This window comes from Copadichromis virginalis, linkage group LG13 (genome assembly GCF_057382275.1).
Source record: "Copadichromis virginalis isolate Kocher_CV1m ecotype Utaka linkage group LG13, C_Virginalis_male_GT1.1, whole genome shotgun sequence".
Lineage (NCBI taxonomy): Eukaryota > Metazoa > Chordata > Actinopteri > Cichliformes > Cichlidae > Copadichromis > Copadichromis virginalis.
In genome coordinates this window covers 14,974,837-14,993,324 of record NC_140630.1, presented here as the reverse complement: position 1 = coordinate 14,993,324, position 18,488 = coordinate 14,974,837, and the positions used below count along the sequence as shown (strand labels likewise).

Sequence of the window (18,488 nt, the reverse complement as noted above, 5' to 3'; positions counted from 1 at the left end):
CTGTTTCTATCTGTTGCTTGTGAAAAAGCTAAGCACTAACTGTTTCTATCTGTTGCTTGCTGCTGAGCTGCTGTGCAGGAGTGTGTTGGAGGTTTTTCACTGTAAACAGCTGCCCACTGCTGCCAAAAACGGTGCTTTGAGAGCTGTGAAACAAAACAGAAAAGTTGCGTGGTGTTGGACACTGAGCTGATACTTGTTATAAATCTCTATGTGTTGTTGTTCTATGAAAATATTCTTCCCTTGCTCAAAAAAATCACCTAAAACACTTAATGAATGAAATATTTAAGTTGAAAATCTTCAATGACACACACTTTGTTGAGCACAAAATAAGGTAAAAATGGTGAGTAATAGCCAAATCAGGAAGTCAAATGAAATCATGGCTCTTGACATTGTAGGGTAAAATATTACATAGAAAGAGAGAAACCCGATTATTCCCTATGACAAGCACTTTGTGTCAGTGTGGGGGGAAAAAATCCAGTTTTAACAGGAAGAAACCTCAGGCAGAGCAAACCTCAGGCAGAGCAAACCTCAGGCGGAGCAAAGCTCAGCGACGGCAGCCATCTGCCTCGACCGGTTGGACTGAGGCGAAAGAGACGAGTGAAAAAATGAGTGAAAAAAAAGGAAAAAAATCACCAAACTCTCCAACGTTGACGTCATTCCTAAACGACCTCAAACCCAGTCTGACGCTTCTCAAGTCTGCACTGTCATATTACTTATTACAGCTGGACACATGAAAAGCTCTTAGAGAAGACTGTACACATGTATCTACTCGCATGCCAGTTAAGGCAAGGCTTGTCAGATTATGTCTTACTCAGTCACTTGATGGATTCAAAAACCACTTTTACTCTTTTGGGAGATCACAAAACTGACCTCCTGACAGCTGTCAGAGAGAGGTGGCATATTTTGGTTTTAAAATAAAATATCTAATGCATGAAAATAATTCCATTAGTGTTGAAATATTCCAGTGAGTTGTTAGACGTTTGTGGCTCAGATAGACGGGGGTCACTCCCAGGAGATGGCTCGCTCACTGTATGAATGTTTACCCTGCAGTACAATATACAAAGCTTATGTGTATTCATGAAAATGTAAATGTGTGTCATTGTAGCAGTGAACTTTGCAGAGGCTAAAGGTAAGTAACAAAATAGAGATATGTCAGTGCTTCGGTGAGCATCAGCCGCTAGCTGAGTTATTACAATGAACCTTACATCACTCACTGGTATCAACTTTGGGGGTCCCTTGGAAATTAATTTAGCTCCTTGTTGTCCCCTCTAGTTATGTTCAAAAACAGCACCAGATCCACATGAAAGTGGATTCATTTCTCGCATTTCTAAAGATTGTTTCTGCTTCCCGCGATGTGTTACTCCTGAGCAGAAAAATAACAGTCTGGAGGTGTGATGTTTAGAGTAAGGGTTCCTTTGCTTCCCTTGACTACCCAATTAGGCAGAAACAATATTTGAGGGGTGCCAGCCTAATTATGCTTTACTTGGGGCTGAATAAGCAACAGGTTCCATTTGAAGCTTGGTGCTAGAAATCACAAAATAACTGTGTTGATGTGCAGTAACAGTCTATTTTATTTTATTTTATTAATAGCCATTTTTCAGTACAGTACAAAGAGATGATTCATACCTAAATTGCGAGTTGTGTAGAAAATATTCTGCCCACCAACTATGTTCAGATGCCTCTCATGTCCCACTGAAGCACATTCAAATTTGACCATTTCGCTTAAAACAAAAGTCGGATTGATATGGAATTTGTAGAGACATGATTCAGTCCACAGGCTGTCATTGCATATGCTGTCTGGCCTGCACAGATGTGCAAGTTGAATGCGTAGGCAGGGTTTTTCCTGAGCAGAGAAATTTTTGGTGGCATCCAAAGATGCATTATTTCAATTGCGGAAAATGAACTTTTGATCTGATGAGATGAGGACCAGGTCTGTGAACACTCGCAGTACATTGCTGTCTTCGAACCTTTTCTGATTCAGGCAATAACGTGGTAGGACAGAGTCAGTCTGCTATCAGTCTGCTTTAAGTTTGAGATTGAATGTGGTTAAGTTGGGAGCGTTAAGTCTGTTGCCATCTACAGACACAGATATTGACATTCACAGACACTCCTCACATTCAGACTCCACCAAGAACCTCATAGTTGTGAAACTTCAGAAATCGCTCCACAAATAGTGACATAGTTGCTGCAGGATGGCTGCAGGATCAGCAAAAATTACAAAGACACTCAGTAACCTTGCTTTTATGTAGGAATATAAACAAAAAATATCTAAACAATCGACTCAAGTAGTTAGTTGAGTTGAGTGCTCCATTGCAAAGAGATGCTTTGCAGACGAGTTGAGCTTATCCGTGCATTACTAAGATTGATTGCATCATGTGAGCTATTTCCAAACCTTCACTAACCTGTCTGAAAGTCATTGCAGTACATCTGAGTCGGGCCATGATCGTCACCTTGTAATCAAAAACGGTCACCCAACCCAGAGGTTGACGGTGTTGCACGCTCAACGTCTGAGCAAACAGCTGGCTGCTACTACATGCAATCGGCTTCTGACAGCAAAAAAACTGAACGAAATCACAAAGTAACCCACTGATTTTTCCAAGTTGAAATGAGGTTTCTGACCTATTTCTATTTTAGAGTGACTAAACCATTAGGCAGGAAAAACTCTGGTGGATCTGTTCGCTGCTAAGTCTTTTGAATTAAGCTAAAAAAAATAATCACAATTAAATTATGGCTTTTAACACTTGTTGCCATGGAGGCTGTTTACTCAGTCATCTAAGAGTTCAAATCTTTGGCAAAAACGACCTGTCTGTGTGTGCCTTTTAATGTTTTCTTTTTCCTCTGTCGCCAAACGAAAAATGCTGGATTAAAAATAAAGAAAGTAATTGGAGAGTCTGTTCTATAAGGAAGAAAGAAACAAATGAGGTGAGATTGAACGAAAGAAAGAAAAGAGGAAGCAAAGAAGGAAAAAACTGCGACAAGAATAGAATGTTAGGATAAAAGGATGACTAAACCCAACTCCTCGGAGGGTGAGAGCCAATCTGAAAAATGATTGGTTGACTTTCCCGGGGCAAAGCTCTCTTTGCTCACATCAATAAAACATAAACATGAATAAATGCACTGCTTTTGGCCTTCCAGGGTCCTTACTTAATTTCATGTATGCAAGTGAGCAATGATATGCATGGAGAATTGTATTTACCTAGAAGGCTCAAAATAATTCTGGAAGCCAATTTGTGTTTGTTTGTTCCTGGTATTTACATAAATGCAAGGCTGCACCACAAACTCGCAGAATTTCGTGTTTAATGCACCTTCATTCTCATACTTTAAGTCACACATCTGGTGTGCAAGTCATGTGCTGTCCCTACTGGTCTCGGCATTTGCATGTATAGTAGTTGCTCCCTATTGACTTGAGTCACAGATGCACAGCCTATCAATAACGCTGAAGATGTGGGAACGTGCAGTCTACAGTGATATACTCTTGATGTATCCACTTAGGGACAAATCATCCAAACAGTCAGCTGCCTCACTAGTCTGTTGGTCCCTGAGGTAGATCTTCACTGACCCATTTCAGTGGGTCAGCTTTTGTTAATGAGCCAACCACACAAACACGTTGACAACAGTTAAGGGAGAGCTCCTAATGGCAATTACAGCTTGGGTGCAGAGAGGCTTTTCGTTATCAAGTTTTGCCATTTGGGGCTATTTTTATCAAGGTTATTTTACATCACCAGCTACATTTATGTACATTTGGTTCATTTGGAATTCACGTGCAAGACAGCAGAAATGATTGAAACCCACGAAACTGTGAACATCTAATCGTTGTTCACTCGATTCGTTTGCTGTGCTGGATGTTTGAATGCCGGTGGTTAAGAATGAACTGCTCTAGTTCTGACACTGATAAAATCAAATCCAGATTCAATTTACCTCGTAGTATTTATAATATCCCGTGACACAGATTCATTGTTGTTAGCAAAAGAGAACTGAAGAGACAAACGATCAACAGTTTGGCTCAGTTTTTCCTCTTGTATCTATTTTTCAAAGCAGGCAATTAGGACTAACATCACAGCCATTTAACTAAGTCTGCGCTCCAAATTGATTCTGACTCCAGCGTTGGACCTTGCAGACATGGTGCATTTAGTTATGCAAATGCTTATCTCACTGTGTGATTGGTTAATTAACCTGCAATGCAGATAGTCCCAGCCATGCACAGTGGCCATTTGATGGCTAAATTGTGGGTCAATTGGGTTTTAACATTTTCAAAGCAGACTTAGATACATGTCATTGTTCCTCTGAGTCTTGTGTGGCTTTTTACGGTTTAATGAGTCGTTCCATGGGTCCCATAAGGTTAATACGTTTAAACTCACTGTAATTGAGCTTTTGACCTATCTTTCATGGCTTTTTTTAAATAAAATCACAATATTATGTCATCTTTCTAGTCTTTGATTGTAATTATCTACCATTCCTTCTCCCACAATTCATACAGCACCCCAAGCTCTCTACCCTACCCCTCTTTCTATCCTGAGTTATGAGCATCCCCACGGGAAGTCATTTATAATGCCATTGGAGTGACAATAATGCGTTTGCACACCATTTCACTCTGCCCTCTGTGCCTTGACAGGCTTTTATGGGCCGCATTTTTGTTTCCCCAGAAACACATTGTCCAACCATCCCCAGAGAACAAATGTTCCACCTAAACTGGAACTGGATGTCTTCCAATGAGTAAAAAGAGTAAAATAACAACATGTAACATCAGCATTTGAGATTTGTTGGTGCTTTTGCAGCCAAGGTACTTGAATGTTTTGAAGGTAAAAGCAAAGCTGAAGTTTAAAAAAAAAGGAAATGAGAGAGGATGGTGCATTGCAGCCACTGACTGCATTTCTTTTCATTGTTCACTGAACAATTATGTTCAGAGTTTTCTGTCATGTAGGTATCATTCCACATGAGATACAGACACAACTCTTGACAGCCTTCATGGATTTCTCTTTTCAGATCCTGCCACTAGTCGACTGACATTTCCTGACAACATGAGGATCACTTGTCATTGGGCTAACATACTGTATGAGCCTGATATTTATTAGCAAAGAAAAGTAGCGGACATGTTGTATTTATTCCAAGTCATTAGGTGGAGACAGATAATGTGCGCTGCCGAGCCAAAGGTTTTTAATGCAGATCTTGACTTGTAATTAAATAGGTCTGTTGTGGTTACGTTGCAGGTGATCCTGATCTTGACTAAACTCTATGACTTCAATCTGGGGGGTGTTACCGAGAGCTCACTCTGGAGGTAAGTTTTCCTTTTTTAATCTCTGCTATCTTTTCCTTTGCATACCAATATTAAGGTTGCGGTATCACTGCAGGAATTTTATAAAAATGCAAAATCACAAGCCAAGAACAACAACAATAATATATTCATCGAGTGCTGGATACTGTAAGCATGATTTATAGTGTTCTCCCTTGCTAGGATACGAACAATCAAGTTTCACTCGAAGCCAATATGAAGTATGTTTTAATAAAGCATCTTGAAGTACCATCCTCTTTTTGCTTGCTGGAGTTCCATAAATAACACAACTAGCACCACAACAACCTTTTAAAGAAGGCCCAACCTATTTTCTGTCCATCATCAGCAGGACTATTTCTGAAAGATAAACCTTAAGAATGATCTGAGGGATTCTCTGTTTGGATCTGTGGTGCTTTTCCTCTGACCTAGAAACTTTGTGATGGAGTTTTTGATTGATTGTCATCTGTAACCTTTTGTTTCAGAAGCAATTGACATGCAATTGCTGCTATATAGCCGTAGTAATTTCATTCAGTATGTATTGAGAGGTGAGTTACAGTGCCCTGTCAGGTCATAAATAAGAATGGAATTCATTAAGGATTATACCATAGAGCCCAATCCAGCCTCTGATATGCCTTTTCTCTCACCTCTGCCATAGCCTGCAGAGAACTCATTTCATTCTGAAATACACGTGAAAAAGAGACCATCAGTCCGCCAAGCATAGAGTTTCAAATTAATATCTGTTTCACCAGAGGCGGCACTAAGATTTACACCCGACTTGACACATTTTGAAATCCCATATTGTGTACAGGAGGTCTTCCATCATCAAGGTGTCTGCTTAACAATGGCACCACGAGTAAATTAGAGTGTTCCTCCGGGGATGCACAAAGGTTCTTAGTATGAGTATTAGAAAAGCAGAGATTTGAATGTTATGAAAAGTAAAGGGAGTAAATGATTTCTGTGATAACACAATAAATGATTTATGACTACAGCTGCAGGCCTCTGTTGGTGGCAAGACGCAGTGTTCGGATCAACGGATGACTTACAGAAGCCATCTAAACACGCATCAAGTGCCTTTTGTGTTTTGAGACGCCTGCCGCTCCTGCCCAAGAAACATCACAATATAGTAACATCGTTTAAGAGGCTTACTTCCACCACTGCAATCAAAGAGCGATATGCCAGCTGAAAGCAGTACTTAAGCACAAATACAAATGCGTTTAGGGTAAGGCTTTGAAAACAATGTCAACAGCAAACGGAACGATTCAAGTTAATGCACAGACAATGATAGCAGACACTGGGTGTCTATCCAATTATACAGTGAAATTACATTTGGAGGCACTCAGGTAAAACTGAAGCTTGGTTTGGCCGTTTGTGCTGAGGAGAAATATGAGAACCAAGATGATGAACACATCTGCCCCTTTTTGTGGATAGCAGTTTTGTGCAAGTGTCTTTACATGCAACAGATCTAAATTTCTGATTGCGTTTAAATACAGCTGGTTGTTATTTACATTTATTTTAAAATCTGTCTCATTAAATTTTTAATATTAAAAGAAAACACTGCTTTTCTCAGGCTGTACTGGGATACTCATACTCATAGAGCGGGGATAGCTCAGTAGGTAGAGTGGTGGCCCCATGATCGGAAGGTCGGGGGTTTGAATCCACTGAACGGCTACCCTGTGGTACCCCTGAGCAAGGTACTGTCCTTACCCACTACTCCCTGTTCTACAGCCCAATGGTTGCCCACCACTTTACTGCGTGAATGGGTTAAATACAGAGAGGAATTTCCCCACAAGGATCAATTAAACATAGATTATTTTTATACACTCTGCTTTAGCTCCTGTTCCTTTTAAACTACCTTTCAGGAAGGATTGGTCTGATTGGTCAGTTAGCTAGTCCAAAGCAAGGTAACACTGGGTTACATGTAAAACTGTCGCCTGTAAACAAAAAGGTTTAGCTTAACCAATAAATTTACATGTAAATTAAAAAAAACACAGCATCACTGCTGTTTGTAGCTTGCTGCTACAATTCTTTTAGATGCACCGAGTAGCAGGTTAAAAAAATTGCTTCAAAATAATGTTGTGCATTGGTCTAAATTGGCTGTGTTCGTGTCACTGTTTTATGTGCATTCTGTAGCTTTATTGGGAATTCAGCAAAGTACAACATGCAAGTGCAAAGAGATTTGCAGAGAAACAAATGCATAAAACAATAATGTTAACCACACTAGCTGTGCACAGTGCTAGCACTTATAAGGATTTTCTTATTGTTGCGGGGAGATTGCCACCAAAATAAAAGTAATCCAGTGACTTTTTATTTCTTGCATTGTTGGGTATGCATGTGTTCAGCAGCAACAGATAATTCAGAGTGTTTTGTCCATTTTGTTTGAGGGTGTGCCAAACTTGCCTCCATGTGGGCAGTATAACAGTCTGCTGTGTAGTGGCACAGATAAGTAAGAGAAGAAAATCCTGAACTACAAGTGTTTCAAACCGTTCAGAAGCACTATTTTCCATGGGAGGGAATAACTACATTTGTCCTCTCTTACTTTGAAAACCTTTTACATTTACAAAAAAATGCCATGTAACAGACTAAAGGGTTAGAGGAGAAACTCAAAAAGCATAATGTGAGCACTTTAAGTTTTCCCTACTGAAAAGAAAACCTAATGAAAGAGGATGAAACTAAATATCTAAATCAGTTGAAAGCACAGAGAATAAAAGGCAATTCTGGCTCTAATTTAAGATTAAAAGCTATATGAAAGGGGATTTCATCACAGCACTTGAAAGGAAGTCTTCAAAATTCCTTCCTCACAGCCTTCAATGTACAAACAGTATGAAAGGAGAGTTATTACTCTTATACTGTAAGCTTGCAATGTGTCCATTACGCAGAATAATGTTGTATTCAAGGACTGTAGTCATGCTGGATGATTTAGCCCTTCAACAACAAAGAGCATATTCTATATTTACTGATTAACATTTTCCATTACATACCTGGACTTCATTAATTGATTCCGTACCTGGTTTTATTACATGTCAGTGTATCGTTTAAATCAGCTTGCAGAGACTTGTTTGACATGCAGGGAATTGATGTTTAGTCTGCATGATGTCTTTGTCAGAGTTAAATTATTTCTGTTGCAGATTTCTGTGAGAACTGCCTGATTATTATCCCAACTTTTCACTGCAGAAATCTGCCAGACTTGGCTCTCATAAATCATATTCCTTCTTTTGACGTTCATGTTATCTTGTTGGTTGTCAAAAAGCTTTAAAGTGTGAGCTTTCCTTAATGATTTCGAACGCGCGAGTCTTCAAATTAGCCCCGGTGTGAAATATACACCATCTTACAGCGATGACAAATTTCCTGATAAAATCCCCAAAACGCTAAATGTATCTTGTGGAATTTTCTCATAAAAATAATTTTCTAACATTTGATATTATTCACCAAAGTACAGTCTTGGCTAGCAGTCTTGAGTCACACCTCATTTCTTTCTATTTTGCTAGGAAAATGGAAAAATAGGTTCAGCGGTTTATTGAAATGTGCACATGCATATATAGAAATTCAGTATTAGGAAGAAGCAGAGTTTGCACCAATCTACAAAGTTTGTAAAAGTTCATATTTCAGTATGACTATCTTCATTCTTCAACACACATTTTCAAAAAAAAATCCCTTAGGCGAGTTTTCTTGTTATTTCTTCAAGTATTCCTCAGGAATAGTTTTCCAGACTTTCTGAAAGTCATTCAAAGCTCTTCTTTGAATGTTGCCTGAAGTTTGCTCTTTAACCCACACTGCTTGAACAATGTTGAGGTCCGCTATCTCGGTAGGATAATCCATAACTGATAGTGTTCCATTGTGTGTTCTTCTATCCAGGTATGCCTTTACTGCATTGGCAGTGTGTTTGTTTACCAGCAATACTATATAGAATACTATATGTTAATTATAACATTAATTTTGAACAGATCTTGAACAAACAGTGGCTGAAATGCAGACCTAAACCGTGACAGTGTCCACCATGTTTAAAGACTACTATAAAACACTCATATTAGTACCTCTTCATGTCCTGTGTCAGGTCTTTGTTGGATTTTTGCTTTTAGATACTCTTTCTCTGCTGTAGATAGTTTTGTAGACCTGGCACTTTTCCTTTGTCCTCCATTTCTCCAGTTTCCTCAATTTTCTTGAGGAAACACTGCACAGCATGTCAAGATTTTCAGCTAAGAGCTCTTTGCAAATCACCTTGTTGGTGCAAAAATACTATTTAACGCCTGTCAAACTGTGTTATCTTTGCCATTGTTTGTAGATTCAGCTAAAGAAATGGGAACAAATCATGTGTTTATGGAACAGGCTGCTTGTAACAAAGTGCCTAAAGATACAATTTAAAACAGTTTTTTCTGCGAAGCTGTCTGATGCAACACCTTTTTTTTATTTGAATGATTGATAGATCAGTATTAAGAGGCTTAACAAACAAAAACAAAACAAAAGCTACACTGTAAACTGTCAGTTACAAAGACGAGAATCAGTGAAAAAGCAGCCAATGTCCAGTTTAAATTAACTTTAAAATAAATTCAGAAAGCTTTGAGAACTATTGCTCAAGAACACTTTAACAAATACAAGAAAGTCTGGGTAAAAATGTAAAGGAATTAGGCTGTGCTAAAGTCTTTTGCACAATATTGTACGTTATGTGTATTCCTGAGGCCAAACAACTTTGTTCAAGAAATGTCCTATAAGGTATGGGTATTTCTTTTAAATATTTGCACAACTAGCTTTTAAAAAATATGTTGCAGTGACTTTAGTTAGCAATCTTGTGTTTCTTTACTATAGCAATATTTCCTAGTAATCTATAATCTTAATCCTTTTTAGATGTAACATGTCTGTAATTTAGTCCACAGCAAAATATCTACCTCATACAGAAGTGCCATGGCATAATAATCGAATGCATGGAGACATCACAGTGATGTCTGTCTTTTTTCTGTGCACCTGTGTTTTGCCTCTTTATGTTTCGTTGCTTTTTGCATGCAAACTCAGGTATCAATTCTGCCACACAGCATGGACACCCACTCATACAAAATGCAAGCTCAAATGTAGTTATTTGGCAGTCTATAGTAACATTAGTTTTGTAGCTGGCTAGCAGACATGTTATTCAATTCAAGCAAATCAACAGTTTACATGCCGTGTTTTGGGTAAATGTCTAAGTCACATAAAGCTCCCCTGACAATACAAATCCTATGTGAATAGTGTTGTCTGCTCTTTCCTTTGGCTTTATTGGAACCAGTAGCTGATCAATAGAATCAGCAGTGTGATGTCATACACTAGCCTTGCTTTCACTTTATTGGCAAACTAATCATTGAGCCAAATGTATTAATTTGCTTCGACAGTGGCTTCACCTTCACTAGCTGATGTCATCCTTCACTGCACCTTTTTTGTATTTCAGCTGTTCCTTCTTGTTTTTACAGCTTTCATGCAGCATGCATTTGTATTGCCTACTAATAGCATGTTTGTCAGCAGTGATAATACATATCCTGTCTCTTGCATACTTGTTTCTGTGCATGTGAGTCCTCAAGCTACACGATTGTTGCTAAATTACATATCATTCTTCATATAACTACACTGCATGCACAATCACTTGGCAGGTTAGTATTCATCATATAATAATTTCTATGCACACTATTCAACTCCAAAACATATAAGCCTAAAAGCTTGTTGCTGTTTATCATTTTCAGGTGATGTTTCTGTAATATGAGAGGGAGCAGGCTAAATTGATTCACACTGTTTATTAAGGTGTTCATAATTACTGGACAAATTAATTATCTCAGGTAGCCCATGACGAGATTTAAATAACAGGGAAATATCAAAAACCATGCAGTGACTTTTAGATGTTTGCAAAACCTCTTTGAGTGACTAACAAATAATGAAGTGTTTTGTTAAAAATGGCACAAATTAAATGCAGAAGAATGTGGGTAACCCCTCCAGTTCTGGCTGAACAAGAACAAGATGAAATGACAGTGACTGTTTTTGGAGCAGACGGATGTGTCCGTGGCTGGATTACTAAACACAAAGTGCACCGGGCGGAGGTGGAGGTGGAAAAGGGGTCCTGGTAAGAGCTGCTATAATTAAGGATGAGCTATTTGGACCTTTTAGGGTTGAAGGTGGAGTGAAAATTCCAAAGTTACAAGGAAGCTTTTCTAAGATTCTTTCTTCACATTGTGATACGGGAAGAAGTTGGCAGTATTTAAGAAGGAAAATCAGGAAAATCCTCTATCACATGCATACAAATCCTTCAACTGCTAGCCAGGGAGGCCTCAAAAATGACTTGGCTGTCTTCTTCACCTGTCCTAAATGCTGTTAAAAACCTTTGATAAGTTTTGATGCTTAAACAAAAGTTGATCTTAACAAAGGGCCAAAGAAAAAACAGACTTTTCCTGCCTTAATTCTACTGGAAACACTCCTCAGAGATTGTGGTCCATACTGACATGATAAGCTCACACATTTGATGCAGATTTCTGCCACATCCCAAAGGTGCTGTACTGGATTAAGATCTGGAGACTATGGAAGCCATTTTTTTATGTTCAGGAAACCAGTTTGAAATAATTTGAGTTCTGCCACTCTGCTGGTCAGCGACAATACTCAGGTAGACTGTGGTGTTTAAATGATTGCCAATTGGTACTAGGGGGCCCAAAGTGTGCCAAGAAAGTATCCCTGACACCATTACACCATCAGAAGCTTGAAGCATTGATACAAGGTAGGATGAATCCATGCTTTCATGTTGTTTACCCCAAATTCTGACCATACCATGGGAATACCCAAGTACTCTCAATTTTTTAAATATTCAGACCAGCCCGTCTGGCACCAACAGCCATGCTCCATTCAAAGTTACTTAAATCAAATTTCTCCCCAATTCTGATGCTCAGTGTGAACATCTCTTCACACCTAAATGCACTGACTTGATCGGCTGATTAGATATTTGCTTTAACGAGCAGCTGAACAGGTGTAACTAATGAAGTGGCTAGTGAGCGCAATTGTAGAGTAATTAAAACGTAGCTTCCCCCTTGGAACACAAGTGATGAGTTGCCAAGTTATCTGCAATTTAGGCTCCACAGTCTGGAGAGCAAATTAAAGTTTTGGAAATATTTATATAAATACTGAAATTGTATTTTCAAAAATAATAGGCAGATGTTGCAGCTAGTTAGAGCAAATTAAATTAAAGCTGACTTCAAAGCTTTAACTTTTATTAATATTTATTTATATGCATGTACACTGCTGTGCAAATTTGTATGTGACTCAGCATCTTGCTTTCAAAGCTGGGTTTTGCTACTTACCACTCAAAATACTTGGCGTGGCTGCCTGAAGCCTAAGATACAAACAAACAAAATAGACGCCCGCTCACTACTTGCTAAAAGCACCGTGGGGTTACTTTTAGCAGTGATTCATTTTATCGTTTTATCCAGCATATTTCTGTAAAAATTAGCTCTACAGTTACTACTTGAAAGCCCTGCTTTTCAGCCAAACACCACCCTCTGATTACATTACACATTTAGTCCTTTTATAATCTGAGCTGCAATGAATGGCAGTTTTTAGTGTAGCAGTGTTTTTTAACGCAGCACTTTGCAGGAGCAACAAAACCTACATTAGCATGAATGTAGACTGTGCAAGTAGATTTTCATCCCTTAAAGCAAAAGGCTGCCCGAATGGTAGAAAATCAATCGAAAAAAGTATGGTATACTCTGGAGTCTTCTAAAGAATAAGTGATTTGCAGTTAATGGGCTAAAACATCCCAACACTCTGGATTTTTTTCATCAGACATGAAATGTTTTTTGTTTGTGTCCAGATCCACTGATTATGGGAGCACCTACACCAAACTCAACGACAAAGTGGGTTCAAGGACAGTTTTAAGTTACCTCTACGTCTGCCCTACCAACAAACAGAAGGTTAGCATTTACCTGTTGCTTATTACATCTTCCTGGCGTGAAATTTATTATTATTATTTTTTAAATGTTGTTCTCTCTCTCTCTCTCACCTACACATACATGTATATGTGTGTGTGTGTGTGTATAAATACACATCATCTGGCCCTTTGTACTTTAGATAATGGTGCTTAGTGACCCAGAAGTAGAGAGCGCTGTTCTCATCAGTTCAGATGAAGGGGCGAGCTTTGAAAAGCATCCCATTAACTTCAACATCCTGAGCCTGCTCTTCCATCCCGCGCAGGAGAACTGGATACTCGCCTATAGTCATGACAGCAAGGTATCTTCTGAGTGAATCCACAATGAAACTTAAAGTGGGAATAAAATAATGTTCGATGCTCAGTAACATCTTATTCCTGAAAATTTTACGCGTGATGAAGATCAGCCTGTTTTTGTCTTGCAGCTGTACAGTTCGATGGACTTTGGGAGAAAATGGCAGCTTGTTCATGACAACGTGATGCCAGGCAGATTCTACTGGTATGATTATGTCGACCCCCGTATTTCTTTTTAACTCCTTCTGTACAGTGATTGCAATTTGCATCATCAGAGTGTTCACGACTCTATAGTCTTAGAGGGATCCTGTGACCTCTAGTCAAAAGCAGATCTCACACACAGCAGTCGAGCTCGAAACTGATTATATCCACGTCACGTAGACCTGAAGGAATATGTTTCTTTGTCCATAGCACAAACATGACATGCTGTTTTTGTTGTCGCTGTCATTTAGTAATCTTGACTGTGCGGGCACAAGGCAGTGAATATTGATGTGAGGCCGTTTATCCCTGTTTGTCATAGTATGTGTCAAACCCAGTGGGTTTTTTGCTGGGAAAGAAAGGACATTGGTTGGAGGACATCCTCTCCACATGCATGAACAGTTAGATGTTTGATAAATAAGAAGAGCACAGCGGGTGAAGCAGCACTCGAAACACTGCATTATTTGTCCACTTGAATACTATTTCTTCATGCACATTATGCCAAATAGTTATTTTTCAAAATAAGGCTGGAGCCTCCTACAATTTTGTAAAAACACACATTTGCCATGGTATGTGTTTATGGGAATGGGGGATGTTTTGCCAAGCCCCCCGCCATGCCATACTACTCTTCTTTTGCCGTTTCCTTTGTTGTTGGTGAATTGAGATTAATTGCCGCTGGTGGCACAGATCGTACATTGACCGATCTACAGGAAATAAAAACATATTGTTATGGGTTTCACAGAATAGTGATGTCCATCTGAGCATTTTTTTCCTTTTCTTGCCCACCAACCTTTTTCCGCTCCTCTTTATTTTCTCCTCCTCTTCTTCTTTCAAGGGCGGTAATGGGGCTAGACAGAGAATCAGATGTGGTCCACATTGAGACGCGCATCGGAAAAGGCCGTGAGTACTGCACTCCAGTTTGCTGCAGTAGCAAGACCCACAGGACCCCTTGCCTCTCATTTAGAGCGAGGTCACGGGCAAGATGAGACCTGTTCTTCTGTTCAGATTGGTCCCTGAAGTCTAGTAAAGCAGAATAGGTGTCTCCTGACAAAAACGGAGAATTTTAGTGGGCTGATGGATGTTTCTTCTCGTTAATCTCCCCCCTGAGTTTCATAGACAAACCTCAGCTTCCCCTTTCTAAACAGCGTGGTCTATTCTGTCAAACCAATTAAAGGAATCTCCTGCATTAGAAATGATGCTCATATTCCTCCTGTGGTGAGAAAATGTGTATCAGAATTACCATACAACCTCTCCTTGTCTGGCACAATAACATCTTGAAATTTACTTTGTCGTGTAACGCTGCCAGAGCTTTGACTCTAATAGTCTTGAATCTAATTTGGATTTTAAAAGTATTTGGTGACTAGTGTCAGTGTTTGACTGTTACACAAGCTGAAAATTGTTCCAGAGCGATGAACTTGGAGTGGATTTTGGATTTACATACTGTATAGCAGCTCCACTGCATACAAACTACTGTTTGAAGATAAAGGGTTGTAATCAACTTCTGATTGATTTTCTTTTGTCTCTTTCCAGGTGCTCAGTATGTGAAGTGCAGAGCCCAGCGATGCACAGAAGGCAACAGACAGTACCTCTTCCCTGGACACGTAGACACCAACTCACTCGTCGTACAGGATGAATACGTTTTCACACAGGTTTGCATAGTAATAGATTACTTTCATCGATTAAACTAAGCCAGTCGTCGGCATCTTTTCATGCAAAGGTTGCTGTCTATGTGATTTTTGATTTTCTTTTTCTTTTTTTCATTGTCGTTTGTTTTTATTTTGCTCTCATGTGCACCCAATTCATCCTTTTCCATCAAAACCCATGTAATAGCTTTCTCCAACACACCTGTTCCCCACTGGCCCGATGTGTGTTTTGATTATGTTTTGTCTCGTTCATGTCAAGGCACGCTCAGTCTTTGAGTTTCCACACAGACATACTCCATGCCTGAAAAAGGAACTGTGAATAGACAGGTTGGTGTCCGTATTATCATTCACTCTGACTTTGACTCCAATTAGACAGCCACAGTCAGGGTCATTATTAGAAAATTTAATTTTCAAATGCCCTCCACTGTCATTGATTTCCATCCACAGCTATGCAATTTTCTCTTGCTGGTCAGGCTTGATGCATTTTGGTCATCCTTGACTGTACTAACTAAATTTGGGGAAAATAAAAAAATCAAATTATACTACTTTTCTGTGGCTGCTTTCATTTTAAATAAACACCCCTAAATATTTTCTGTTCATTTTAATTTATTTATTCACAGATTTAATCTTTTGATATGATATGATGTTGCAGCAGCAATGCTAGCAGTGACCTAGTTTCACTTTCAACACATTTAATCCACTGACTTGATTGGAATGGCTACAGTGTAAGAATGAAACTGTATGAAAAAAAAAATCACAGTGTGATTCAGAAATGGTGATTCAATAAAAAGCCCAAATTGCATTTAGCTGAGATGAGATTGACCGTCAAGGCTGAGGCAGACACGAGGAAGATGCTGGTGAAAATAACTGGACATACAGGGAGTGTCTACACGGAGATCTGGTGGCACAGATGACTTTCTTGTGACTTTCATTGTTTGGGGCAGTTGGATTTAACTTGACAAAGAGTAATGAGGTTATCGATTGGGCTACAACGAAATAAGCAGTCTTCAACACCTCCAAAGTCTCTTGGGAGGGAAGGAACAGCCAAGTGCAACATCCTCAAAAATGTGGCCTGGGAAAATGCAGCTCATTGATTTTCGATAGATTATTCCATTAGGGTCCTAATGTAGTGTGTTGGGGGACAAACACCATCCTTCTAGTTGATTAGAAAATAAGCAATCAAGTAGTGTTGCCCTGCCTGTAAGTGGAAGGGAAAGTGGTAGTGCATTAAGATCTCCAAGAAACACTGTAGATAAAGCCAGCACAATTTTCAGTGCCTCTTAGCTTTAGACTAATTGAGATAATGACAGTAATTTCTGTTGTGCTTAATTTTTGTCTGCTTTCAACACTCTGGAAAGCAGTGTTCATATACCACCTTCGATAGAAGTCTAGGCATGCCCTCTTTTCACAACAGAGCGGGGTGCTGTCCAACTCTCATGCATTGCTGTACAAAATATTAGGTACTATAATTTGTTTGATATCTGTGTGTCGTATAGTACAGTCGAGGAGGCTTTTGATTGGCTCCAGATTCAATTTGTAGCATTATGGCAAACTTAAACATATAATCAGAGAGAGGTTGAATTTAAAATTCGATACCCAGAAAAATATTTTTATTATATATTTATATTTTTTACATATGCAGATGTTACTATTTTTATTTTTAAAAATAGTGCTTTATGCAGATGTATTCAGCTTCAAACCTGTTTATTTTACGTCTTTCAGGTGATTTAGAATCATGTTTTTATTGTCAGTCAGAGCTAGACTGCTACTCTTTCTATCTGTTTCCCAGCTTCAGTCTGGGACTTTTACAGAAACACAAGTTTTTCAGACACAAATAATTGCTATCCTGTTACAGATAGGCAGAACTGATGAGGTTTGCTAAAGATAAGGTTTTAAGCATTGTTTTACTGTTGACCATAGCTGCTAGCTGCTAGCTTATTGATGTGGGTAACTAGTGTTAGCTAAACAGCTGACGTTAAGATCTGTTAACAAGTTCAAATTTATGATAACTGTTCAATAATAAAGTGCTGTTGCAACAGGAGCTTCACTGACCTCCTGAAGAGTGGGACATCAGTCTTTCAGATGCTTTCCCAAGTTTGTTATGCTATTCATGTGTTTAGCTGCTAGTGAGGGGAGGGGCTGTGTGAAGCTCTATGTCACCTGAAGGAGGCATAGGTGACACTATTGATATCAATACTGCATTAAAGGAGTATGTAACCTGATAGTAATTATTAGTATCAATTAGCATGCACGTGCTATTTTTTTGACAACCCTGCTGAGTACATATGCTGCCTACTGAAAAAACAGCAAAAAAAAAAACAAGTGTACCATTGCATTTTTTCACAATTTCCACTAGGAGATGGTTTGGTCCAGGATTATACAAAGAGATATAATCCCCAATGAAAGAGAATCCATAGGAGCAATGTTTGACATGTTCTGCAACATGCTTTGAATAACCTTGTACCTTGAAAAAGTGTTTGCAAGCCTAGGAGAGTGCTGTTTTAAAAGAAAACGATGGCCACAGTAAAGGGATTTTTTTCCTTTTTTTTTTACGGCATTTTAGCTACTGATGAAAACGACTTTCACTTTACTTTCTGCACCTTTTTCACTGTACTGTATGTCTTGTAAACACCTCCCATCTCAGTTTGGTTTTCATTTGTCTGATGGTCTACATAGGCTTTTCTATGTAGGAGAAAATCATACCAACAGCAACGGCTATAATGGGAATGTGCAAATAAATTCCACTGAACTAAATTTCTTTTCTTTTTGTATTACTGTGAAAAAGTAACTTTCAAATATGATGTATCTTCTTGACACAGGGGTATATACAGTGCATGTGATCTGATTACAGAGTGACAAAGCTTTTCTGCCTTCATTGCAAAGGTAACCAAGTCAGGACGAGCCAGCTACTTTGTCTCCTACATGAGAGAATCATTCAAGCGGATGAAATTACCTAAATATTGTCTGCCAAAGGTGAGCAACAGAAATAACAACTCCTAAAAGTGTCTGATATTTAGGAAAAAGAAAAGATATTGTTATTGTTTCAAATCACCTTTGTTGCTTTTTGTTTTAAGAGTTAGGTCACATGACTTTTATGAAGAAATGTCACATTTAAGCCTTTTAATGCCATCTCTTCTGAGACTATTTTGTGTTTGTTTGCCTGCAT

The 18,488-nt window shown here is 38.8% G+C and overlaps 1 protein-coding gene across 1 annotated transcript in view; it reads left to right on the top strand.

The window, feature by feature from the left end:
- The window catches only part of LOC146695378 (VPS10 domain-containing receptor SorCS3-like), a 52,213-nt gene that overhangs the window by 12,944 nt on the left and 20,781 nt on the right, over positions 1 to 18,488 (top strand). Inside the window, exons 2-8 of the mRNA XM_085477488.1 lie at positions 5,208 to 5,275; positions 13,074 to 13,173; positions 13,331 to 13,489; positions 13,613 to 13,686; positions 14,515 to 14,579; positions 15,210 to 15,328; positions 18,206 to 18,295. Coding sequence (XP_085333614.1) covers positions 5,208 to 5,275; positions 13,074 to 13,173; positions 13,331 to 13,489; positions 13,613 to 13,686; positions 14,515 to 14,579; positions 15,210 to 15,328; positions 18,206 to 18,295 — 675 coding nt within the window. The remainder of the gene's footprint in view (positions 1 to 5,207; positions 5,276 to 13,073; positions 13,174 to 13,330; positions 13,490 to 13,612; positions 13,687 to 14,514; positions 14,580 to 15,209; positions 15,329 to 18,205; positions 18,296 to 18,488) is intronic.